Here is a 27561-nt window from a genome sequence, read left to right as displayed (position 1 = left end):
AGAAACAACCATTTTTTTTTTTTAATTTAATGACGTTAGTGGAAGGACTACAGGATAAAGTGGAGACTCAGACCATTTGCACAGAAGAGGCAGAGAAAGGACTGCAGATTCTGGCAGATGACAACTCTGTCCAACCTCTGCATTGAAAACATCAACCAAACTCCAGCTCCAGCATCCTTCTGACAGTTTAAGGCCCTGTCCCCAGGTGACCTTAGCACATACACTGTGCCCGTAAAAGGCCTGCCTGAGAGAGCCACATGCAGCCAGAAGTTACTGTGTTCCAGCCCGAATTGCTGGTCTGCATTTGGATCCCAAGCACCCTCTTAGAGCAGGTACTTTAGAAAGCTTCCAATTAGAACTCCCACCTCCATCCTTGTAAAACAACCACCTTAAGCTGTTTGCTCAAAGGACCCAGAACTGTCTCTGAAATGCAAACATCGCCTTGCTCCTATTTGCACCACTGCCTCCTGCCAGATGGAAGCACCAACCACAAAACCCAGATAGCTGGTCTTTTGTTTGGAGGAAGTCCAGTTCACTTCAAGCTGGACCCTCTTGCCAGCTGTAATCGTCTTACTGAACAAAGCCTCCCCTCACCAATTTGTAGCGTCTAACTTTGTCTAGCCATGACTTGTGATCTGTCAAACTGATACAGGTTGTCAGCTGGACAGAACTGTGGCAGGATTTGCATAGATGGAGGTGCCAGTTTACAAGCCAACTGACACTGAGGGTTTAATCAAGTATCAGACGAAAAACATCTCACATTTCCATCAACTTGGAATTTAAATTGCATGCAGCTAGAAGAGAAACAATGTACTGATCACAAAGAGAAAAATGTCAGCTCGATACCCTGGTGAAACAGCCTATACAAATATACAACTTAAGATAAACACTGGCGATGCGTTTTACCGCTTATGTCAAAATTTAAACAAAAGGTGTGTTAGAAATCTCAAACGCTGCCATTCTGTATTTTTAACTATCTCCTCCTAGTCTTTTCCAATAGATACAATTTTTTACAGTTGTCACATCTCTTTCAAAAGGCAGTTCGATATGTCAAGAAATTTTCTGTTCATTTGTCACATTTATGCGGAAAACAATTTTAATGTAATGGAAAAATTAAAAGTAGGATGTTGAAATTCACCTAATCTGGTAGTCTTTGATACAAACTGGATTGCTGTATTTATAGAAGACACTCTTTATTGACCAAAGTGAAAAAAGGTAAAATATAATAGCAGTTTAACTATGAACGGGAATTAGGGATTTAAGCACAAAAACATGAATAATTAATATCAAATGTTTACACCCCTGCTCTAGAATAGTGCTTTACCACTTTCAAATTCCACCCTGACCTCTCTGTGAGATGCCATGCACCATGTACTTGCTGTGGCCTCATTAGTGGTCTCTGCAGCTGTTACAGGGCAAACCCCAATATAAAATGGGGTTGCCTGACTGTGGGACCTCACCCGCATGCTTAAAGGGGACTTATTAATGCTAAACTGCAGACATAACAAAAGGTTGATGAAAGGTTGATTTACAAGGGAAGGGGAAGTGGGAAATGAATAACTCAGGGAGAAAAACAGTGAGATAAGTTCGTAAATGTGTCCTACCTGTTCCGCTGACCTGGAATCCCAATGACCTGGTGAGCTGGCAAAAACCTAGCACACAGCGTGGCCAAGGGGCAACCCCCAGCCATATGGCCAGTTAAATATCCAAACCTGAGAGCCTAGTTGCTTAACTCCACCCTCGGGTCCTTGCAACCTCCCTTTTGGTGATCATGGGATTTGTAGTTCCCAGTGTCATGGGGGGTGGAGTCCACAAAGCCTGCATGGAGTTTGCTCAGGACATCCTTCACCCCTATCACAGTCACTTCCCACTTGTCACTCAACCCCAGCATTCCTGCCTCTTCAAGGAGGTCGCACTTCCCCCCCACAGCCATAGACTAGTCACGCCACATTCCCTGTCATTGCTGGTTTTGCAAGTCAAGTGAGGCACTGGTAGTCACAAAGACATGGGGGAAAGTTGCTGAGAGGCTTCTGGGAGGGTTTTCTGGCTAGTAAAGTTATGAGACACACCTGTAGCATGGATGCCTCTCCTTCCACTGAGGGTTGCAACGATGTAAGATTTCTTTATAATCCAGCCTAATCAGGATACCCTGTGGCTCAAAACACCTCCTACTGGTATACTCCCCAATTTAAGAAATGCTGCTGGATAACTTTGGAGAGACCGAGATGAGACAGCTGTGATGTCTGAGACATTCCTGAGAGATGTCTGTCTCCATGTGTATCACTCCACGAACATTTTCACAGCGCACTCACATGCTAATTCTATCAGCACATATATATTAACAACAAAAACACCACCGCTATTTTTACTTTAATAAATGTTTATTTAGTGTCTGCCTACTACGAGGCACTGTGCGCCACGAAGAGTATGCAGATGAACAAGTCCTAATTCCTGCCTTTAACAAGCGTGGGAAATCAGACATACACACAATTAACTTGCATACAAGGCAGTAAGTTATAAAGTCCATGAGACTGACACAAATAAGAGAACCCAGGGGAAGAATATATTATTTTTGGATGAGAACATGAGATTAGAGAAGGTGCCTTAGAAGTAGGGGGGTGAAAAATAACAGGTCAGATATGGATAGGAAGGAAATTAAAACGAAAAAATAAATCCTGGATGACTACTAGCTCTGTGACAGAGATGGCAGGCCTCCAGCTGCACTGGAGCTGCAGGGTGGGGGGTAGGAGCAGGGGAGAGCTGGACAGACATCCTCCACTGAGGATGGTTATCTACGCCAGTCAACTTCAGTGGAAGCTTTTTACAGAGATGTTTTGATCCGATACAGTTTAATCTGGTGGATCTGGTGACTTCACAGAAGGAGGCATTGATAGTAGGCCAGGTTAAGAGTGATTGGAGCCTGAACTAGAGTAACTAGGTGGTGACAGCAAAAATGACAAAGTTCCAGGTGGATGATGGAGACAGGGTTAAGAAGATTAGGTAATGACTAAATACAGAAGGTCTTTATTTTCTGTATTTCAATAAAATTTTTCTTTCCATATTGGAAAAATAACTAAAATATGGGGGAGAAAGGAGGTGACATGATAGCAGGGCTGTACCTAGTGACAGAACTAGGGAAATCCAGAGAGAAAAAGGTTTGACTGTGCGAAGAGAGGAGGGGAGAGGTGAGCCTGATGCGGGCGGCCGTCAGGTGGAGGGCCAGGCAGGCAGTTACCTGGTCTGAGAGCCAGGGCAGAGGCCATGCCGCACACGGACTAGACAGGCACCATGCAGTGGCAAGAGCTGAAGCCATGGAATCACCAAGACAGCCCCTGCCTTGGTGGAAGAGTGGTCTAAGAAACAACCTAGCGGCACATGTTCCTAAAATACAGAATTCTCACAGAAAATTCATTAAGTATGATGATGCATCATATGAAAAGTGCTGTTTCTCTGCGTGTGTTCTATCTTCACTCCTGAGAAACTATTCCTTCAGTTTTGTGATGGGAGCAGGCGCCTCCACTGTGGAGGGTCATTCTGAAAAGGTTACTCCAATGAGAGTTTCTTTAACTTTTCATCATCACTTATTTTGAAGACTTTTCTGTAACAGTTATTTTTCTAAGGATTTCAGAAAAGTTACTGGTTGCTCCCACCTCACTGAGACTGAGCTGGAAAGAACCTACATGGTCATCTCCATCTCCTCTGTTTTACAGATGAGGAAACTGAGGTCCACCCAGGCCAGGGGCCTTGCTAAGCAAGGGACGGCGAGGTGGGGGCTGTGAGCCAGACTCTGCTTTTCTCTCTTCCGAGGCTGTGTCCTCAGGTGCCTGGCTACCATATAATACAGAAAAATAATAGGTAGGTAGACAAGTACAAAGATACGTAGGTACATAGATAGCTAAACAAGTGGCCGGGAATAGCACATCTATATTTTTAACTTTTATTTAAGTGGGGAAAAGGAGAAAATGGCTTATGCGAGAAAGGCAATTTTTGGACCCATTAGCGCCTTGTATATCTAAAAAGCCAATGATTAAAAAATAATAACAATTAAAGAAACATAATAAAACAAAACAGAAATAAGTAGACAACTATAAATTGGAGACATTCTGCAGGGGAGAGGAAGGAAGAGGGATCAAAATGTGGGAGGGATAAGCACAAAGGACTATGGTGATGGTGCACAGGGAACTAGTGGTGGAAATTAGATGGGGACTACACCTGAGAAAAGAAAGCAAACATTGTAAAAAAATGAAAAATGATGTAAATATATATATGCAAATAAATTTTAAAAGCCAATTATTGTTACTTTCTTGAAACTGTATCTGCAAGTAACCAAAATATATATACCATGTTACTTCACATCACATTGAATAAACTTTATAGTCAGCCACAATGGAAATTCTGGTTTTCCCGTTTGGCGTGTATACATGTGGAAAGGCAGTCTGCAGGAAAACAGTAGGAATCAAATCTTAGATCATTTTATCCATCACAGAAACAAAATGCCCAAGGGAATTCAAATACATTCATTTACAGAGACGATGGAGAAAAAAAAACAATTATATTCCAAATACGTAAGTCCCAAATACACAGGCAGTGTTGGCAGCCATGTCACAGCAACCCAGTCTGCCCCAAGAGTCTGGAAATCACACATCCTGTCAATTATAATGAATGATTCCCCCTACCGAAGGCTGCCTCAACACTCCCCCAGACCCAGCAGTCGGTCTGCCAGCAACACAGTTCAGCTGGAGCTATCAGATTTTCCAGAAAACCTTCTTTTTATAGAGAATGTAGGCGATGAGCACCCAGAGGGCTGTGGCAACGATGTTCTGAGTGAGGTGCTCCTTGTGGGATTGGGTGATCCCCAGCTTCCACTGGAAGGGAAAGTAGTTCTGAAACACCTCATGGCCGACATACACCAGAATAGAATTCATTCCTGCAAGACACAGATGGTCAGCTTTTTCTGATCATCTCATGAATTCTTTTTTTTTTAAAGTTTTATTTATTTACGCATGAAAGAACAGGGGTACAGCCAGATGCACGGGAGGGTGAGAGGATTCACCACAGACAGAGCAGGGGACAGAACAGGCAGACTGAGTGAAATACACTGCTGAGGGGAGCAGCGGGTGAGACAGGAGAGGTCTGCAGCTCTATGTGCATATCTCCCTGGCCGGCAGGGATTGAACCCGCGCTGCAGAGGCTGTGGACACCTTCACAGCACTGCGCTCAACCACCTGTGCCACCAGGGAGGCCTTAATGAATTCTTGAAATCTGACTTTAGTTCAATGAAAAAACAAAGAGCACACACTTCTAGTACTGCCTACTATCCAAAATAGTCCATGCAGCCCTTAGTTATGAAAGTATAAGTCTGTCATGAAATTATTAGAGCATACTCATTCTGTAAAAATTTAGTATCTAATTCTTGATACTAAAGCTGAAGGGAAAGCCAAATTTATTAGCTTAAATCTTCTAGACAGAAAACTTGAGATCCAAAGAATGTAACTACTACTAGAAACACTGGAATCAGAGGGCTGAAGATAGTCACTGAAATCTGGTCTAGTTCTCAGTCTTCAGGTGGAATTGCATCTAAACCATTCCATTTGTCTCTGGATAATCATCTCTGAATATTTTTTACCCATAAATGGTAAAAAAGCATATGAACTTATACCGATGTTTTATAATGACGCACACCTGAAACTTATATAATGTTATAATACAACGTTATTTCAATGAAAAAAATATTCAAAACAGAAAGTATGGCTCAACTTCTGAAGCTTTAGAAGTTGGGTGACATGCCTTGGATGGTTCTGATCCCCCACCATTTGGAATTGCCTGAAAAAACAAAGGGAATTCCTTTATGCCCCCACAATCTAAATGGGTAAAAATGGGGTGAACTACTTTGGAACAGGCCAGAGATGTCCTGTGTGGCAAGGAGCAGTAAGGTCTGCCTGCTTTTTCCCTCCATCTGTGTCTTAGAAACAGGCCACCCAAGCGTGGTTTGAGACCCCAGTCTGGGCACAACCTCTCAGCCCCTGTGTGGTCCATCTGTCGCCACCATCAACTCTGTCTGGGGTCAGGGGGCACTTGCCTGGGTAAAAAAATGGAGCTCCCATCCACAGTCCCTTCACATCCACGATGGGGTACAGCACGAGCAGGATGAAGAAGGCAAACGAGCTCAGTGTGGTGACGTACGAAATGGACCTGGAAGGAGTTGAGTGAAGTGTTTCAGGTCCCCTGAGGAGCACGACCTCAGTGCCATGGAAAGGTCGTCACATGACACTGTTACTGTACTTACCAGAGGTTTTTGTTTACTGGAATAAAGCCTTCATTTTCAGAAACTTTTGTCAAAGCAGCAGAAATAAGCCCCTATATTGCGGAAGAAGGATGAGCTATTATTGTATATATCAACTCAAAAAACAATTCTGTTTCAAGACCAAAAAACACTAGTTATTTAATTGCTTTGGGAGGGCTGAAAATTGCACCTTAATTTTATTCTTTTAACTGGGAAAATATTTTTACGATGTGTAACTAAAAACATTTTCCCAAAAAATACCATCTTTTCCTTATTCCTCTGAGTTGAAGGTGAAATAATTAACAGGGCACAATGAATCCTGATGGAAGGATTACAAGGTCAGGAGTAAGATGAGCAGTCAATTTTACAACCCCTTTTGTCACCTGTCACTCTGGAAACTGACATTTGGAAACCTGTCATGATTTGCCTGGACTTTCAGGCACGGTGCCCTGCAGAACCCACATGCAGGTCCATTTCTCCATACTACTGACTGCCAGATGGCAACGTGGTCTTATTCATAAAAACATTTTCTTGTGAAAATAAACCTGGGAATTTAGGTGTTAAGGTAAGGATGTATTCCTCTCTATTATGCAAGTGACGAATGCTGCCTGTTGTGAAGTGTGACAGCTGCTATCCCAGTGATGCTAAACATGATCTTTTTTAAAATATATATATATATGAGAAGAGAAGGCATTTCCGTAAGGAATGTCAGTTACTTACTAGAACACAACACCAGGCGGTGAATCTGATGAGGATATCTTTGGTTCGATCCTTGTAATATAAGAGTATTTTTCCTGCCTGGAGAAGAAAACACAATGTCACTGAGACAGTCACCTATGATGGACTGTCATTTCATGTTCATCTACTGTCCAAATCGCTCCCTAGACTCCTCTGCTAGGCAGACTGCAGACTCTGGGATTTCAAAAGAATGAACATCACCTCTGCTCTTGGCCAGTGGAGACTGAGAATGACATGGGACCCAGGAGGAGGGGGCGTCCTGGAAGCGGGTGCCGTCAAGCTGAGGCTGAGTACAAAGCAGGGAGTGCTGGGTAGAATGGAGCAGCAAGCACAGAGGCAGAGTAAGCGAACATGGCACCCGAGGTGCTGCAGGTCACTCCGAGAGGCTGGCGGGTGAGCAGGGCAGTAAGGTCTGCAGGTAGGTTTGTAGATATCACTGCCAGGCACAGTCTCTGTCCCATGGAGGACGGGGAGCTAAGGAACACCATTAAGTCATTTTTCTCTCCAAAAGTAACAAGAGACCGGCTCAAGAGAGTCGGCAAGAGGCCCAGTCTGGCAGCAGTAAGATAAGTCATATAGACAACGGGAATGTTTTCTGAGACCATAGGAATTAGTCCTAATTATTTGGATGTGCTGAATTTTAGCAACTTCAAGTCTTGACAATATTATAAACAGATTTTATTAGCCCTGTAATACACAGAAAACATACCTCTAATTACTTATTTTAATGAAATCATTTTGAACTAGTGATGAACTGATAACAACAAAGTATCAGGAAAAAAATGTGTCCTAATGGATGAACTGACCTGTACTCCTAAAAATGCCATCACAATGGAGTTGATGGTCCCTAGGATTCCTTCTGGGTCATAGGTCACCTCAGTATGATAAAGCACCTTGACAAAATAGAACAAGAAGGTCTGTCACTCACAGATAACAGAATAAATACAAACATATCCTAGATTAAATGCAAACTTGAATACATGCCAGTATTCAACTCTTTTTTTTTTTTAATTAAAGAAATTCATTGTTGCCTTCTAGAATTAAAATATCTCTGGCCAAGGAAGTGAGACTTGAGATTTGAGACAGGTGCCCCAGAGCCCAGGGATGAGCACAGTCACTTTGATATCAGCTGGCTTGGGGGACAGTGCTGGCCTGGGCCCAGCAGCATGACATACACTGATAAATACTATGCATGTCTCCTTCATAACACCTAGGTTTATTCTTTTTGGTTAATCCTAGTATATCATTAACAATGTCCTATTTTCTTTTATGACAAATAACAATTTAACATATATCTTATTTATTATAAAATACACACCATTGCAGAAACTCTAGACTTGTGGAAATATAATGTAGTGGAGGCTGGAGTGTACCGTCCAGATCCCCCATCACATCCCTTGCAGGACAAAAATGTCCATCCCCTGAGGCTGGCAGTTTCAGTGGCTAACAGTGCTAGCCAAGTCCCTTTTCTGGATTTGCCCTTGACTGAAGAGCTGCCCCTCCCCCCGATCCCAGGAGCCACGGCCCCTTGCTGGAGGTGGTCCACATCCAATAGGGGATATAAAGGGCCCCATCCAGCACCCCAATTCAGAACAACTCTGCAGCCTTCCCACCCCCAGCCCGTGAGATCAGGGTATGTGAGATCACATTGCTCTCCGCCGCCTCTACCACCAGGCCTGCTTCCAACAGATGTTGAGCCCAGAATTCTGGCCAGCTGCCCACACAGATCCCATCAGAGTGCACTGCAGGGAGTCACTCTGGGGCCTGAGGAAGAGCTCTAGGAGGCATTTTCATTTTAAAGCCCAAACTGGGGCCTCCCCGGTGGCGCAGTGGTTGAGCGTTGTGTTGCGAAGCTGCCAGCAGCCTCTGCAGCGCCAGTTCGATCCCCGGCTGCTTCCCAGCCACTCCCTGGGCCACCGGAGGAGGGTCCCACGTAGCGCACAGACCTCTCCTGCCGCCTGCTGCTCCCCTCAGCAGTGTGCTTTGGTCCTTCTGCCTGCTCTGCTCCCCGCTCTGGCTCTGGTGAATTCTCTCACCCTCCCGCGCTTCTGACTACCCAGTGCTTGTATAAATAAATAAATAAATAATTTTTAAAAATAAATAAATAAAGCCCAAACTGGCATTTCCACCCTGTCCCATAATGAACAGTAAAGTGACTGAAGCCAGCCAACTTCTCAAATAAAACTTAGTTCCCATCCTAGTTATCAAATGGACAGTTTAGATCCTGCCAGCCCTCTCCTTCTCTCGTTCAGAGCTCCTAGGTGTCTGGCTTCAGGGACCAGCCAGCCCACTCACAGCTGAAGAAGGATGCTGGTAAAGGTGATCGTCTCCCAGCAGCACGCGGTCAAGGTAGCCAGCAGCCCCTCCGGTACAATTCGGGTACTTGCCCCAATCGCCAATGCCACCCGGGCCAAGGTAACCGCTGGGGAAGTGAAAAACAGGACTTAGCCGACAAGATTCGGGAAGGGATCCAGGAATGTGCTTTCCCTGGTGCCCAACATGAGCCCTGACCAGCAGCCTTAGCCACCCCCAGGGCATGTGCTCTCACCAGCTCTCTCATCACTTCACTGCTCCCCACAAATTACAGTGGGGGCCCCAACTTCCACTCAAACTGACCCTGAGAAAAGCCCAAGGCATCATCTCTCTGGACACACACCAAACCCCTCTGCTAACACCAAGCACCACAAGAGGAGCAAGAGATGGACTTCTCAGGTGACAGGAAGTGACCACACAGGGACTGCTATGCAGGTTTGCTTACGTGGGGCACCCAGGCACTGGTAAGAAGAAGGTCACACCCAGCCAGATGCTTTCTAGCGTCAGAATGAAGAGCCACTGGGGCCAGCTTGACACGAGGTCTCGAAGAAAAGAGCAGCTTCTCTCCTGAGTGAAGGGCACAAAAAGCATGCATGAACTAGGGCCTCCCTGAGGCACAAGGGGTTAAGATGCAACCTAAGAAGCCATCTGCAGCATGAGTTCAATCCCCAGACAGCGCAGCAGACCACTCTCTCAGCAGTGCATTTCAGTCAATCTGCCTGTACTGTTCCCCACTCTGTCTCTGGTGAATCCTCTCACTCTCCCACACCTCTGGCCTGCACCCCAGTTCTTGTATGCATAAATAAATAAATCTTTAAAAAAAAAAAAAAAGCAGGCATGAACTAAGTGCAGGAAGAATGGGAATAATACGCAGTCTGTGTACTGCAGAAATTCCCAGGATTTGTCTTTTGGCCTCTGTGACTAGGAATATGAAAATACAATCATGCTTATTTCATATGAGGTGATGGGTCCAGAGGCACCTGCTCTGTGAAATGCCATAGTAAAATATAAGAGAGACTAGAAGGGATTCTATTCCCATAGCCAAGAGTTCACACAAAACCTTTTATACAAATGCACATAGTATCATTATTCAGAGTTGAAGAATCTACTGAAGTGCTTACTACACTCAAAACTAAAGGAAGTTCTAAAACTGTACAATGATTTCCCCTCTCTCTTTTTTAAAAAACAGGATTTCTCACCAAGGCACAGTTTTCAGGTACAGGTTCAGCAAACAGGAGCTCCAACACAGCAACCACAAAGTAAGTCACCCCCAACCGCTGGAGCACGCCAGGGATCCGGACCTTATCCCAAGACACTGCAGAAAGTGCAATCAGGGAAAGTGTTGGCGTGGCTCATTTCACACCACCAAGTCAGCATGATTTTTTTTCTAAAGGGAAGATATACCTATATTAAGTTCTTGTTAAGTTCCTGGTGATGGAAAGACCTATGTCAGGAGACATGGTTGAAATCCAACTTCCAAGAACAGGACAATCCCACTCAGGAGAAGGGACTTGGCTCAAACTCACAGCAAAGAGCTGGCCAGTTGGGTGTTTCCCTGGAGTGTGGGAATAAAGCAGGAACTACCCTGGTCCTCAAGTTCATCTCCTGGCCCTCTCCTGTTAGGAGCACAGATTTATCTCTCACAGAGAACAGGAACACGCAGACCTGGCACAGGGCACTAGCAGACTCCCCCTGCTCTACAGGCTATGTGACTATATTGCCAGGAGAATGTAAGTCTATGATGAATCCTATGACGCACCCTCTGGAAGCAGTGGCCCATTTCTGGAGATCCGTTGATTAACTTCATGTAACACCTTCCCTTATGATTCCAACTGGAAATCACTTCTACCTCATCCTAAGGCCTAGAGTCAGTGGAATTCATTTGGCTAATGTCTAGATTTATGGCCCCTTTTGATAGTGAACCTATAAGATCCTTGAGGACAGAGAGCACCACCTTCCCTGATTCAGATGCTAGCACCAAGCATAGGGCTTACATTCTTTCCTCAACTTTGCTGTCACATTGCTAAATCTATGGCAAAGATGTCATTTCCTGCCAGCAAGCCAGCTGCCACGCATGGGATGACAAAGGTGGATTCTTAAACTCCCACACAGGCCTTATAATGAAAGCTGACAGAACCAAAGTGGCAAGAAGACAGGGTCTGAGAACCAGGCAACCTGGTCCAGCTATTCCAGAGAAAACACTTCAATCTCTCCTGGCCTCAGAGTCTTGGTTTATACAATAGGAGGGTTTGTGTGCTCTTGGAGGCTGCTCCCAGCTCCAAATTCCAAGGTATTAAAATAATCCCAAAATGTTATAAGCATCATATACATTTTTCTAATAACTGTTCTTGTTACAGGAGGAATATATGCTGGCAGAATTATATTTCTTTCAAATTATAACATGTAGTTTCTATATTTCAATCTGAATATATACTAACAGTGGAAAATACTCACATGGACCAAGGCAGTAATTGGGGTTCACGATGACAATTCCTATACAGAATAACAGGGTACTCCTCCACGCAATTTTTCCCAGCAATCTGAATTTTGAACACCCCCGCTGCAGTATGGAAGTCAGTGATAGAAAAATCGAGGTTCCCATAATAAATACAAACCTAAGGGAAAAAAAATCTATTACTAAGTGACCATTTCCAATGTTTTTGGTCCATATGTCCATGAATATATTAGACAATCTACTGTAAGAAAAGCAACATGTGATTTTCTTTTCTCTTTTTTTTTTTTCTTTTTTGGTGTAGAAGAACTAGGGTGTAGGCAAGAGGTGTGTATGGGGTGTGTGTGTGTGTGAGAAGATTCTCCAGAGACAGAGTGGGGAGCAGAACAGGCAGATCTATTGAAATACACTGCTGAGGGGAGCAGCGGGAAGACAGGAGAGGTCTGCTACGCCATGTGGGTTAGCTCCCCGGCTGGGGATAGAACTCAGGCCTTAGCAGTGATAGCGCTGAGACTTAACCCTTAGGCCACCAGGGAGGCCTGAAATATGTGAGTTTTTTAAAGCAGCCGATTTCTGATATAACCTAAGGTTAATAGGGAGGAAGGATCAGAAAGCAGCCCTTTTGGGTTGTGGCGTCTCTGACAAGGCTCCTCCAAGTCCTCTCTGAAAGGAAAACTTGAAATGTCCAGGACAACTGTCCTGTTCAGTTATCGAGATGGTGAAGATGCTACATCCCTAAGAGCTCAACATTCACTAGTGGGCCCTCAAATTCCCTGAGAAACACATTTCAATGATTTCTAAATTCACTCTTGCTACTGAAAAAAAAAAATTAAAGATTATTTTCTCTGATTTTGTCTGAACCATACATTTCTTTCCTTTCTTCTACTATCCCAAACTAACTTTTAAAATCAGAATAGTAAATTTTTCTAATAATCTGGGGAGAGGCTTTAACACATGAAAGTTTGCTTCTACTGCATCCTTGGTGCCCCTCCCCCTTGCCCCCCTCACCCTCGGCTTCCTTTCTTGGGGTCACCTAATCAGATAATAGTTTGTAGGAACAGGAACTGGAACCAAGCCACTTTCCTGTAAGGGAACCAAGCCACTTTCCTGCAGAGAATACTCAAATAATTGCCAGGTCTGCAGGCATGTAAAATTTATTCCTTCCCAAATACATCAAATACCAAAAAATCCTCCAATCCCAAAAGAACCCTCAGTTCATGTTATTAGTGAAATGCAAGACGTTTGGCCAAAGGCGTTATGGCCACTACTTCCTCCTAATGATGGAGCAAAGTCACTCAAGCATCACAGGAAGATGCAGCCCACAATATAGAGGGAAGTCAGGTCCCTTAACAAGATTAACAAGCCATGATGATGTGAAGCACTACTATTAGCAGACACTCCACTATTACTTTAATTTTTTTTTAATATTCTTTTTTTTTTTTTTAAGATTTACTTATTTATTTATACAAGCACTGGGTACAGTCAGAAGCGCGGGAGGGTGAGAGAATTCACCAGAGCCAGAGCGGGGAGCAGAGCAGGCAGAAGGACTGAAGTACACTGCTGAGGGGAGCAGCGGGCGGCAGGAGAGGTCTGCGCGCCATGTGGGACCCTCCTCTGGTGGCCGGGGAGCAGCCGGGGATCAAACCGGCGCTGCAGAGGCTGCAGGCAGCTTTGCAAGCCAGCACTCAACCGCTGCGCCACCGGGGAGGCCCCTTTAATTTTTTTAAAGATTTATTTTTATTTATTTATGCATACAAGAACTGGGGTGTAGGCCAGAGGTACAGGGGGTGAGAGGATTCACCAGAGACAGAGGAGGGAGAAGAACAGGCGGATCTACTGAAATACACTGTTGCGAGGAGCAGCGGGTGAGACAGGAGAGGTCTGCTGCACCATGTGGGTTAGATCCCTGGCCAGGGACCCAACTCATGCCACAGGGGCTGGCAATACCTGATAGCACTGAGACTTAACCCCTGCACCACCAGGAAGCCCTCTGTTATTACTTTAAACTTTATTTTATTGCTATCATTGCCCTGTTATATGGCGCTCAGCGTTCCCTGATACCAACATCCTACATTTCTTTTAGGGAATATGACTTTTTACTTATTTTCAGGATTAGTGGAATTTAACTACATATTCAGGACTTAACTTCCGACAAGATTCTAGGGTCTTATATATCCTATCTATGCTAACACAATGTTTCCTTCAAAAATCACTCATCTTTTAAAAGTACAGGCCTTAGACAAACATGATGCCAAGTATAAGAATCATTCACTGACACAACTTTTGGGAAGACCTCATAACAGCAGAGTGACACTCACACTCATGAGTGACAGAGGCCTGCAGTCCAGAACTCAGAGAGAGGTCTCAGAGAAAGGCTGCAGCATCAACTGAAAAATAAAAAAACTGACATGATCTACAGAAGAGCCGTGGTAGAAACTAACTCACCATGGGAACACAAGGTCAGCCACTGTCAGTCCTGCAGAAGCAACACAGACACAAACATTAAGGAAAACGCCTTTAGAATGTAAATACTTCCTCAACCTAGAAAGTTTCCATATGCGCTGACATATATGGAAAGTAAACTCACACAGAGAGTTCATGAGAAAACACTGAAATAAAACACACAGACCCTCCCCAGGGACGCGGCAACCAGTCAGTGGGTCTGTGGCACTTCTCAAGAACACAACTGGGCACAGGAGAACCACACTACAAATATGTGGACCCGTTTGGTAAGTTTAAGCAGTGCTATTCAAAATTCATTAGAGCCAAGCCCGATTCACAGCCATTACTCAGCACTACTCAGACCAACCCAGTTTACTGGCAACAAGGAGGACCTTGAGTCGTAAAAGGTGACTGCCTAAGTGACTGACGGAAGGCATATCTTGAATATAACAAGGGTCATTTACACTAAACTCTGAGCATCTTCTGCAGAGTCCCACAAACCTCCAGCAGAGTGTTTTGGCATCTACGCGTTATTATAGAGAAGCATGACAGTCACCACACACAAAAGACAGAACAAAACAAAAGGGCTAAAAAAATAATCAAAGGTCGTTCTATGGGTCAGAAACTCAACTGCTCGGGAGACAGCTGGTGGGGCCTCATCTCTGGAGCTCCTGAGGGTGGGTGCTAAGTGACTTCCCTGACCTCAGTTTTCGGGAGGCAGGAGGGACTACATAAGCAATGCTACCTTTAGGAAATAGCTTACCATTCCAGCTTGCGTGTTTGAAGTACCAATATTTTCCTCCACCATAATTAACAAAAACCATGATGATTAGCGCCATCCTGTAAAGCAAAAAAGAGCACACTTTTGAGGCTTGCACAAGTGACAAGGAGCAGCACGACTGTACTCACAGTCCTGGCACTGATGAAGCATGAAAACCAACTATTATTTCTAATCACTAAAATTAGGACCTCACAGTAAAGTTCTTCTGTTACCAACATCTCCAACATGCTGTCTTAAGCCAAATTAATACTGGCAGCACTAAACTATGTAACTTGAAAAGAGCAACACAATTGCAACACTCAATTTTATACTAGTGATTTAGCTGCCACAATAAAAGAACTGTAGTAGAAGAGTCCTTCTCTTGTAGCAGTCATAAGACCTGGGGCAAAACTGTTCCAGTTACCTCAATGTGCCTCTCGGTACAAGAGGGGACATATTTTACATATGGAGTTGCTGGGACTAGTAAAGAGAATAATGTATAGGATAGCACCTACCCTGTGCTTGACGCAATTTATGCACTTAATAAGCATTAATTTCCACCTACCTGTATACATCTTATCTCCAAGAATGGCCATGAGAAACAGAAAGAGGAATGCCATAATACTGATTCTCAAAGTGCTGTTGTCTGACGTTAGTTCTGTAGAATTTGGGGAGTAAGACTTAAGTATGTTTATGGGGCAATCGCCTGGAATTAAGTCCTGGCCATACCACTTAGTCCGAGTCACACTGAGCAAGTTAATCAATGTGGTGGCTCTGTGTCTTCATCTATAAAATGGGTATATTAGACATATATACTTCATAGGATTGTTAAGAGGTTACATAAATTAAGACAAGTTAGACCTGACACATGGTGTGAACTCAGAAATTGTTAGCAATTCTTATTGCTGTTATTGCTATTATTACCATTATAGTAACTATTACTTAGCTTCAAATATATGGCCCAGGTGCCCTCAGAGAGAGCTCTGATGAGGCTGGGACAAAATGGGACGGATGGTTATCACAAGAGTTTTGAAGGCCTTGGTGAGTAGAAATGGAAGACCTGACACCCATATATTTATTTTCAGCCAGGTAACTTTAGACTTTATGTTCAGAGTTTGGCCCTGGCTTTTATTCTTCTTCCAGAGCTATAGAATAATGATTTACCATTTGTCTCTGGATTTACCATCAAGGGGGCCTGATAATCAAGCTGTTTTGTGACCTTCTAGGTGATGGTGTTTCTTCTGGCACATTTTCTCAACTGGACTCGGGGTGCACACTGTAGTCCCAAGTACAGCTACCTGCTCAGATGTGAATGACCTAAACTCAGAGCCCATGCACAGTGGAAAGTGGTCTGACTCTGTCCCGCTACTCCTCTCTAGCAACATATTCTCTTGGATGTTTTAACAGTGTTCAAGTTAGGCTGAGTTATTTCTACACCAAGAAATCCTTTCTAACCTAGAGAGTAAAAAATACGTAAAGCAAAGTGTGTTGCAAATGTGTTTATGTGCAATCCTATCATCCTAGACTACCTGTGCTACTGTGCAGAAGGGAGCCCCACTTACCCCCTGAAAGTGTCCACACAGCGGAGGCGGGGCGCGGGAGGTGGGCGCCATGCTTCTGGTTGGACATCACCACCGAGAGCACCTGCCCTGCTTGGAGATCCCAGCTCCTTCAGAAAGCAGGGAGAGAGAGGCATGATGATTCAGAATGCTAGGGAGTAAATGTCATCTTTCCCCTTTTTTGGAAAGGAATTAACAGAGTAGAATGCTCAAGATCTTATTCTGAACAATACTTTAATTCCCTTTTCAAAAGATCCCACTAGACCTTTGGTTTTTCTCTCTATTTGGTTTTTCTCTATTTGGTTTTCTCTCTATTTCTCTCTATTTGCAGTGGCCATGCTGATAAAAAACCACAAAGAATTGGTCCCCAAGTGCAATCAGGTATAAGTGTACAGCAATATGTGCAGGAATGGACATAAATGAATTTATTAACACATAGTTAATAGATTAATCATCACATAGATCACCACATTTGTAGATTAAATATTGATGTCCTTTATTCTCTTGTTTTAATCTTGATACCCTCTATTTAACTAGCTGGAGTCAACAGTGTCCGCACCACACATCACCGTGCATCATTCCAGCCTCACTGGAGAGAGAGAAGGGAACTCAAGGAAGACTATTTTTTATTAAGAATACAGGACCCATGATCTGGCCATCACAGTATCAGTGAGATTAATTAAGCCAGATAATAAAGAGTAAAAGGAATTATAAACAGTAAGTCTTGAAAACTATCCAGATGACACACATGATGTGTTTTATTAACTCACAGAATTGATGAGACGATCAGTTTCCCGGGAATGTATGGCTTTAGAAATCCAATTATTAAAGTCATCCAAACTGTGAATAAATAAAAGGCTTGGTTAATTTATTTTCTTTGGCAGAATTTTCAAAATGATGGGCTAGGCTAACATAGTGAAAAAAAATGATTTAAAGTTCATTTTCTATACAAGTCAAAGAATTAAATATTTCAAAGATTGTTTCTTTTTTTTTGTGGGACCCTCCCTGGTGTCCGGGGATCGAACTGGCACTGCAGAGGCTATGGGCAGCCTCGCAACCCAGCGCTCAACCGCTATGCCACCAGGGGAGGCCCTCAAAGATTGTTTCTTAACCAAACAAAAAGAGAATCTAAGTTCATAGCAACAGTACTTATAAATGCTTGGCCCTTACAATACAGTTCCCTGAACAATAAAAAAGAATAATGAGAGCGCCTACATTAAAGAGTCGTTCCGAAGGCCGGGTGAATTCACTATTCTGTGTGGTTGGAATTCTTATTAATAATAGTCTTAAAAGTTAGAATAGGGAAGGGGCCTCTCCTGGTGGCGCAGGCGGTTGAGCACAGCGCTGTGAAACTGTCTATAGCCTCTGCAGTGCCGATTCGATCTTTGCCGGCAGAGGAGGAACCCACATGGCGCGGCAGACCTGGCCTGTCTCGCCTGCTGCTCCCCTCAGCAGTGTATTTCAGTCAGTCTCCCTGTTCTGTTCCCCACTCTGTCTCTGTGAATCCTCTCACCCTCCCATGCATCTGGCCCGTACCCCGGTTCTTGTATAAAAAAATAAATCTTTAAAAAAAAAAAGTTAGGGCCTCCCCTGGTGGCGCAGCAGTTGAGCGCTGGGCTGTGAGGCTGCCTGCAGCTTCTGCAGCACTGGTTCGGTCCCCGGCCGCCGGCAAGGCTCCCACATGGCACGACAGACCTCTCCTGCCGCGCCCGCTGCTCCCCTCAGCAGTGCATTTCGTCAAGTCTGCCTGTTCTGTTCCCTACTGTGGCTCTGGTGAATTCTCTCACCTGCCGCGCTTCTGACTGTACCCAGTGCTTGTATAAATAAATAAATCTTTAAAAAAAAAAAAAAGAATATGGAAAAATCACAAACAACCAAAGTGCACTTAATGTAGGAATAATGAAACAATACATGACAGCTTAACCTGTGTCACAGGCCAAGATACAGCTATTAACTAATGAGAATGTGGGGAATTTCATTACAAAGAAATATGAATATGAACTATTAAACACAAAAAGCAAAACCCAACACCGAGATTCTACTAAATAAAAAGAAAAATTCCAATATGCACTCTTAGAAGTTCGAAAGTAACTTTGAGGTAATTCAAATAGCTAATGTTCTTTTTTCTAGATGGCTGCTTTCGTGCAAGAAGGTGGTATAATGATATTAATTGATTTACGTGATTAACAAAAGATAAATATATGAACTTTTTTCTTTAAAATGTGATTTCTCCTTGGGAAAAAAACTTTCAAAATATTCAATTTTAGACTGGCAAAAACAAACTACCCACATTTTGTGTGAACCTTGCACATTCAAATTATTCACTGTATTGTCTTTTTCTTCTTTTCCTTTTTCTCAAGCATGTGCAGGAGTAAACAGACTAGGATTATAAATCTCATGGGTCCATTACACAGCGTCAATAAATATCTACAGTCTAACTTCATCTATAAGTCCATCCACTGCCCTTTTCCCTGCCTTGGGTTGATTATTTTTTAAAAAGGCCCAGATACCATGTCATTTCATCCATATTTCATTTACTATATATCTCTAAACATAGGGACTCTCTTTATTTTAAAAAATAATCAACATACCATTATCACATTTTAAGGTATTATCAATAATGCCTTAATATCATCAAATAGTTGTTGGGATATCATCTATTGATAATAAGGTTAAAAGCTAAGCCCTCCTTCCCTAATGGGCAAGTCTGAGAGGCTTGAATAAAGGGAATGATAAGGCTGTCATGGAAACCAGGCCATAAGACCCACCATCACTTTGACCAGGACCAGCTGAGCTCCAGGAATGGGGAAGCAGTCTCAGAACACATTATGTGTCAAAGGTCAAAGCCCAAGACCAGACATCCCAGTAGATAACTGGCAACAGGCACCCAAATAAGAAAGTCCACAAAAACAGAGTATAAAAGAGAACCTCAAGCCCTTCTTGCCTTGCAGACCCTTTCTAGCCACGTCCTCTTTGCAGGATGTTCAGTGAATCTACCTTTCCTGTCTTGAATTCTGTCTCTGGCAAATTCTTTCTGCCTGGCAATTCTAGCCAATATCCCCATATTTCCCAGCAAACAATAGTCAATCCAATTTCCCTGGCTCATAAGGGTTCCTTTTATAGTTTAATTGTTTGAATCAGTATCCAAATATGATCCATATATCCAATGCATACATTTTTAATTTCTTCTTTTTTTCCCCTCCTGCAACTTAATTCCCATTTGTAGTTTATTCAGCACTAATAACAGCACCATCACATGAAAACCATTAAAACAGAGTTCACTAAGAAGGGAGATAGAAAATATTTAATAATTTAAAGTGTTTAAAAAGCTTCACCAGAGTTTGTGTCTGAAAAAATTTTTTTTAAAAAGCACTTGATTTTCTTGTACATGCTTGTTACTCAGGTGAAAAGAAAAGAAATGCTTCACTCTAAAAACTTTTTCCTATTATTTTCTGGTTCAGACAAACCTGACTTCCCTTGACTTTCAAGGTCATAAGGGAACACAAAGGGCCTCCTGCCTTGCCAACAATACCATTTCTGCCCATGAGCTGCAAAAAACAGTTTCAACTCCACAGTGAGATAAGGTGGATTTTTTCCTTTTTGTAAGAGCCGGCTATCAGCTATCAATTATTTAAAACCCTGATGTAATAGGTCCATTCATATTTAAAGCACCAAAGGAAAACCCCCTAACAAACTGGAACAGCATTTGCATCTTATCAAAGGACTGACAAGGTAATACCTTAACTCAAAGAAATGAAACTCCTCTGGGCTTATACTGGGTATCTAAATAGCAGTTAGGTTCAACATCTGCTTCTGAGCAGTAATAAGTTCTTCTGCCTTATATACCATTGCATTTCTCCTACAGAGAATTAAATTATTTCTAGCATAAATAAAAGCTTCAGATCAAAGTGCATAAACTCCCCAAAGTTGCAGGCTCTCTCCAAGCTAGCAGACCTAGAAGCTTGGTCAACTGAATCCACTGCTCACCAGCAAAATCATGTGGGCCTTCTGGAGAACCTCAAAGGGTGAGCATATGAAAATCCAATCAATCTTTTCTCCTTTTAAAACATGACTTTTCCTGTGAACGGTGATTTACAAGGCCTGGATCTATTTTACCTTCTTTTTCTTTTTTACTCATTCTCTAAGAACTTCTGCAAAGAAGGAATTACTCTCTGAGATGCCTAACCTTAACCTGGGAAGGAAGCAGACACTGAGCTCCCAGGTACCTCCCTCATCCTCCATGTCCCGGTTCCAGGGCTGGCAGGAGCTGGGAAGTGGGACCAGAGGGTTGGCCTTGGGGGTTAGAGCACAAGAAGGGTAAGAGAATCCAACAGGGCAGCTGCCTACTAAAATTACCAGAGGCCACTTTCCCTTACTATGAAGCAAAACATGGAATTATCTCAGGAAATAATGATTTCTCAAACATTTTACTCTACTTGTTAGTCATGTGGAGGGACAGAAGGTCAAGATCCATTCAAACTGGTCACCATTTCCCTGAGTCAGAGACCGACTCTTAATCTGCACTGAATCCCCAATACCTAGTCCGGACTGCACACAGTGGACACAAAATGCATCCATTTTGCTCATGGGAGGGGCCCAAACCACCCTTTTCTAAATATACAGTTTCTATATTCTACTTTCTCCAATTGTCCCTCCCCTAATATCCGCTTACCTCAACAAGAACCTTAGAAAGGCTATCCCAATGATGAGTGCCAGACCAATAAGGCATGCAATAGTCACAGCTATAAAATAAAAGAACATGTCATCACCAAATATGGCACTGTAAGCATCCAAGCTTTCACATCATTACATTGATGTCTAAATGAAATGTGCAAACAATAAAAATGGGAACAAATGAGGAACAAGCCTATATTCTTTTTTCCCTAAAGATTTATTTATTTATTTATTTATTTATTCATTCATTCATTCATTCATTCATTCAAGCATTGGGTACAGTCAGAAGCGCGGGAGGGTGAGAGAATTCACCAGAGCCAGAGCCAGGAGCAGAGCAGGCAGAAGGACCGAGTACACTGCTGAGGGGAGCAGCGGGCGGCAGGAGAGGTCTGCGCGCCATGCGGGGATCGAACTGGGGCAGGGATCTAACCGGCGCAGAGGCTGTGGGCAGCAGAGCAACCCACTGCTCAACCCACCGGGGAGGCCCAAGCCTATATTTTTATGCTAAATTTTCGGTAAACATTGGAGAATACTTTGTAAAAGAGGAGTGCTAATTTTCATTATGACAAATATCAAACATCCACTATTCTTTTTAATGTTTAAATGTTGGGGCCTCCTGGTGGCGCAGGAGGTTGAGCGCCACACTGCGAAGCTGTCACACTGTGAAGCTGTTGGCAGCCTCTGCAGCGTGGGTTTGATCCCAGCTGGCCACGGAGAAACCCACATGGCTCAGCAGACCTCTCCTGTCTTGCCCGCTGCTCCCCTCAGCAGTGTGTTTCAGTCAGTCTGCCTGTTCTGCTCCCTGCTCTGTCTCTGGTGGATCCTCTTACCTTCCCGCACCCCAGTTCTTGTATAAATAAATAAATCTTTAAAAAAAAAAGTTTAAATGTTGGTACTGACATATTGGCTATTATGTTCTTTTGATATGACCATACAGCCTTCAACAGCTTCACTGTGAACAGCGCTTACTAATGCCCCAGATATTTAGCATCTTATCTAATGGAGGGCTCAGGGTGACAGATTTTCTTCAGTAGAGTTATAAGAGAATGAATGGCCCCTTCTTAATCTAAGAAGACATTTGGACTATTAACATGAGACACATACTGGAAAGGCTGTACCCCAAATCCTAACACAAGCAAAGACACTTGATAGTCAGCTGTCCTATTTCTAGTTTCCTTCCACTGCATTTACTTTTTTGGCTTATTTCTGCTTCATAATTAAACAAATTAACAATTATCAGAATATGTTGATACATAACTTTTTTACACATCACAAAACTGTCTTGGCAGACAATAAATGCATTATATAAAACTAAATGAAAGAAAGTACAATCCAGGTTTTAAATCACAGAAAGTACTGCAAACAGTGCTCAAACGCCAAAACTTCTAAAAGCACAAGTGTAAAAAAATCAACAAAGAGCATGTACTTACGAAGATTACTGTCAGCTGGATTCTCATTGACAACTAAGTCACAAGTAATTTCATTGGCTGCATTTTTGACGTGCTTTACCAAGAGAGAATAGTTTCCAAATTCTCCAAATTTGTATTCTAGTCTATAAAGAATAGGGAAAATAAAGAAAAATGAGTTAGGAAACACAGAGCTGGATTTTGGTAATGTCCTCAAGGCTGAGAGATCTACATTCCCAGTATAGACCCATAAAGATACAGAGAAATATTTGTAAGGGAAGAAAAGATATACCCATCAACTAAATAAGGGGGAAAAGTAGAGAGAAAATGCAGGCTTTAGTTCAGTCACATTAAAGCAAGGACAAACCTACAAACTTCTTTTTCTTCTAAGGTGTCATTAAGCTGCAGGATGGTTGCGTGCTGGGTGCTCACGGCCACGGCTGCGGTGCTCTGCTTGTTGGGGTTTCCGTCCGGGCCGACGCTGACGAGTACCTGAAGCAGGCACTGGGAAATGAAGCACTTGTGTTTAAATGTCTGCTGGTTGTTGGAGGACATGAACATCCTGAGGTGACTTTTCCTTCATAGTTCAAAAAACTTAAATTCAGTAACTTAGACAAAATTTGCTCATGTGTGTCACTATGGAACTGTGCAATCTTTACTCATAGGTAAATTTTTTGCATAATTATGAAATACATCACACACCTTGCATTCTATTGTTTTACTTAATTTTACTCCACAAATGAATTTCCATGATCCTATGCAATTTGCTTTTTTACAATTTTTTTGTTTTTTTCTTTGTTTTTGTAGAACCCTTCCCGGTGGCCGGGGATCGAACTGGCGCTGCAGAGGCTGCGGGCAGCCTCCCAACCCAGTGCTCAACCGCTGCGCCACCAGGGGAGGCCCTATTTACAATTTTTTAAAAAAAGATTTATTTATTTATGCATACAAGAACTGGGGTACAGGCCAGAGGTATGGGGGGTGAGAGAATTCACAAGAGACAGAATGGGGAATAGAAAAGGCAGACTGACTGAAATACACCGCTGAGGGGAGCAATGGGTGAGACAGGAGAGGTCTGCTGCGCAATGTGGACTGCTCCTGGCTGCTGGGGATCGAACTTATGCTACAGAGGCTGTGGATTGCTTCATAGTGCGGTGCTTAACCCCCTGCGCCACCAGGGAGGCCCATGCTTTGTAATAACTGTTATCTGGTACAGCAAGTTTCCATGGTGCCTGTTCTTTGTAGCCATCTTTTGAGTCTCTTGCTTATTTACTTTTTCATACGAATTATGGAATTATTTATGCAGAATATATAAAGTACCCTTGATATATTGACAACAATTTACATAGCCTATTTGTTCCTCTATCTATAAAACTAAAGTCACCATGTGAATGGTTTCAGGTACAACAGCATTAAGAGTCACAGCATGCCAGCCCCAAAGCAAACAGACCTGTGAGCAGGAACATAACACCTACATGGTAACAGCGTTCAGAAGCCCAGTAGACGGTCAAGTCTGTCCGGGGTAGTTCGTTGTGAATGAGCAGCAAAGCCTGGTCCATCTTCAGCTCTACATGCCTTTTTGTGTTTAAGTCTGGTGGGAATTAGAAAAACAATTGAAAATTAAAAGAACAAGTCACCTGATGGAGATGTTAGGAGGCAAAGTACACCTGTGCGCCATGGCTTGACAGGCATGCTTGTCAAATGGGTGCACACGAGGGTTTCCGGGGTCTCTCATCCCTTTATGTATACACGAATGTGCAAGAATACAAACACACACACACCACACACACAGGTCCCCTTTGGCACTGCTGCCTCTATGACACCGAGAGTTTGGTCAACACGGTTCACATCCAGCAGGGAACAGAAAGGTGTAAAGACTTTATGATCCTGTATGAAGGTGTGAAGTGCAATGAACTTAGTTTCCATGTATCTTCTTCCATTTGATAATACGCCAACCTCATGAGCAAGTTATTTTCTCCATTTTACAGCAGAAGAAATGAAGGCTCACAAGGATTAGAGAACTGCCCATGGCCACAGAACTGGCCTGTGAAATCACTGAATATTTGTGATTCCAAAGCCCCAACTTTCCTCAGCCGCCAACATGACATCTAAATTAAACCTGATGCTCAATTTCAAGAAAAAGTTGTGGGATTCTGGGGCCTCCCTGGTGGTGCAAAGGGTTAATTAAGCACAGTACTATGAAGCTATCCACAGCCTCTATAGCATGAGTTCGATCCCCTGGCCGGTCAGGGAGCTACCCACACGGTGCTGCAGACCTCTGACTCGCTCGCTGCTCCCCTCAGCAGTGTATTTCAGTCACTCTGCCTGTTCTGTTCCCCACTCTGTCTCTGGTGAATCCTCTCACCCCCCGCATCTCTGGTCGGTACCCCAGTTCTTATATGCATAAATAAATATATATTTTTTAAAAGCTGTGGGTTTCTGATACAGCTGGCTTTAGAAATAGCAGGGCAATGGTCAAGGAGCATTGCATCCAGCAGAACAATTCCTTCCTTCTCTTCCTGTCTACTGTGTCTTGGTGAGAAAATGAAACAAAGCCACCTTTCAGTACTGCCTGAGTAACTGTGCTATTTATATATCATTAGCCTTGTATTTCATTTCCAAATATTAAATTCCTAGTTTTATTCCTTTGCTCATGAGTATCTTTGATAGGCACATTTTTAAAGACATATGCTACTTAAAGTTTCTCTTTTCAAGTAAATGAGTCCTCCTATCACCGCATTCTAAGTAAGAGGCTGTCCAGCCCAAACCTGGACTCCAGGTGGCACTAAAAGCCTGGTTATCCTCTCAACACAGCTTCCTGAAGGTTCTGGGGGGGAGAGTGTAAGAATACTTTTGTGTGCTCCCTCACTACATGGAATTACTATTTACAAAACACCTTTGTCCTCAAACAATTTTCATTACTGACGCTAACATACCAAAAAAAAAAAAAAAAAAAAAAAAGAGGCTTTTACCTGATCGGTAAGTGACAAGCTGTGAGGGGACAGATTATGTAATCCCTTGGGGTCTGCTCCTTAATTATGAACAGGAAGGGAGTGTGCACTAGCACAGGAGGCAGCAGATAGTTGGAGGTGTGGAAGTAGGACACCGAAATTAATCAACTAAGATTTTTTTTTGAAATTCATTTTGGCCTCGCCCTACAAGATTTTGGTTAAGGAGGAAGGGCTGTTTGAGCTACACACACTGAGGTCCTGATCTCCATATTCTGACAATGGGATGGGATGAGAGGCAAAAGGTGTAGACGGCTCTCACCGTCCGGGTGATAAGTCCTCCCCCCAAAACAATTCGCAGCTCTAGAAAGCTCGATCCTACCTTCCAGAGCAAATCACTCCCTGGGGAGGGACTTGCAACTCTCACTTTCTGGGTTCTGGGATCCTCGTTCCAAGGGACTAGAGGATGGCCCTGATATTTTTACCATTTCCCCGGGTGAGTTCGGAGACCGGCAAGTTAGGGTAACCCTGGAGGAGCAGAGTGCTGCTCCTCCCAGCTGCGCATTAGAATCACCCCGCCCTACCCCACCCCAAACACCCCAGCCAGGCCGCGAAGCTCATTCGGCGGCTACTCCACAAACCGCAGGGTGCCAGCACTCCACCGCCTCAACAATCCTACTGGTCACTGTAGGATACAGGCCAGAGGCGCGGGGGAGGGTAGGGTGGGGGATTGAGAGGATTCACCAGAGACAGAGCAGGGAGCAGAACAGGCAGACAGACCGAACACACTGCTGAGACAGGAGAGGTCTGCTGCGCCCTGTGGGTTGCTCCCTGGCCTGCGGGGGATCGAACCCGCGCCACAGCAGCTGCGGACAGCCTCACAGAGCTGCGCTCAACCGCCTGCGCCACCCGGGAGGCCCCAGCACTTCAGTTTTAACCACGACCTCCAGCAATCAGCGCCCTCCGGCGCCGCCTGCACATTTCTCATTCCATGTCCGCCTTGGCTCGGGAGTGTTACCCCAGGGCCGGGCGGGCCTCGCCTTTCCAGCTGTGTGCTGGGGCTGGTATGCTCGGCGCCCCGCAATTCCAAACACCCGGTAGGGCAGAGTTCTGCGCCCCAGCTCTCCCACCCCGAGTTTACCAGCAGCAAGTCTTCAGGGTCTTTGAGGCTCGGGCTTTATTTGCACAGAAGTCCCTCCACACCGCAGACTAGGGGGACGGGTGTTGGATGCACCCCTTTCTTGGCCAGCCCGTCTCATTTAGCTTAGCCCCGGCGGAGTAACAGGTCCCCCCACAAACACAGTTTACTATTTGAACAAAAGTCGCCGAAGACACCAGGGGCCCCAGGGCCCCGGGGCGGACGCGCGGGGAGGGCGCGGGCTGCCCTGCCCCGGGCCCTCGCAGCGTCCGGGGTCCCCTCCCTCCCGGCCAGCTCGGCGGCGCGCTCTCCCGTTTGGGGGGGGGGGTGCCGTCTGAATGTGGGGGTCGACCCCGCCCCTGCGCCCGCCACCCTTGTCCCACGATGCCGCCCCCGCGGCGCCGGCGCCCGCGGCCACACGGGCTCACACCGGGATCCCCGGCCCAGGCTCCCCCAGCTCCAGTTCCGGGGAGCAGTGTTTCCCGAGGCCCGCCGGCCGCGCGTCCGGCCCCGGGAGGGGGCGGCGCCGCGCCCCGGGGGAGGGGACGGTCCCGGCCGCGGCCCGGACGCGCCGCGCGCCCGCCCGCCCCGCAGGCCCGGGCCGGGGAGGGCGCCTTGGTGCGGGGCGCGGCGCGCACTCACCTCGCGCCGGCGCGGCCTCGGCGCCCGGGTCCTGGGGGCCCCCCGGGGCCAGCAGCGCGGCGCTCAGCACGGACGTGGCCAGCAGCAGCGCGGCCAGCGCCGGGCCCGCGCCCCGCGCCCCGCTCATGCCGCCCGCCGCCGCCCCGGGCTGCCGCGTCTGCCCCCGCGCCGCCCCGGCCGCCGCCCCGCCGCCGCGGCCGCGCTCCCGG

The 27561-nt window shown here is 44.8% G+C and overlaps 1 protein-coding gene across 1 annotated transcript; it reads right to left on the bottom strand.

Moving 5' to 3' along the window:
- Positions 1-34: 34 nt before the first annotated feature.
- Positions 35-27470, bottom strand: HGSNAT (heparan-alpha-glucosaminide N-acetyltransferase; the record flags this gene model as incomplete). The annotated part of the gene is made up of 18 exons (XM_037526679.2): positions 35-4927; positions 6080-6192; positions 6287-6357; positions 7004-7081; positions 7828-7914; positions 9317-9443; positions 9780-9901; positions 10534-10649; positions 11789-11949; positions 14232-14262; positions 14992-15068; positions 16551-16657; positions 17318-17387; positions 21220-21289; positions 22652-22773; positions 22995-23131; positions 24100-24215; positions 27353-27470. Coding segments are annotated over 18 exons (1905 nt in total), but the record flags the coding sequence as incomplete, so codon positions are not given.
- Between the last annotated feature and the right edge of the window lie 91 nt (positions 27471-27561).

The sequence above is a fragment of the Talpa occidentalis genome, unplaced genomic scaffold, assembly GCF_014898055.3.
Source record: "Talpa occidentalis isolate TD23 unplaced genomic scaffold, MPIMG_talOcc4v2.1 talOcc4.4, whole genome shotgun sequence".
NCBI classification, from domain to species: domain Eukaryota; kingdom Metazoa; phylum Chordata; class Mammalia; order Eulipotyphla; family Talpidae; genus Talpa; species Talpa occidentalis.
The sequence above is the reverse complement of the archived record's forward strand: the minus strand, read 5'-3'. Positions and strand labels throughout refer to the sequence as shown.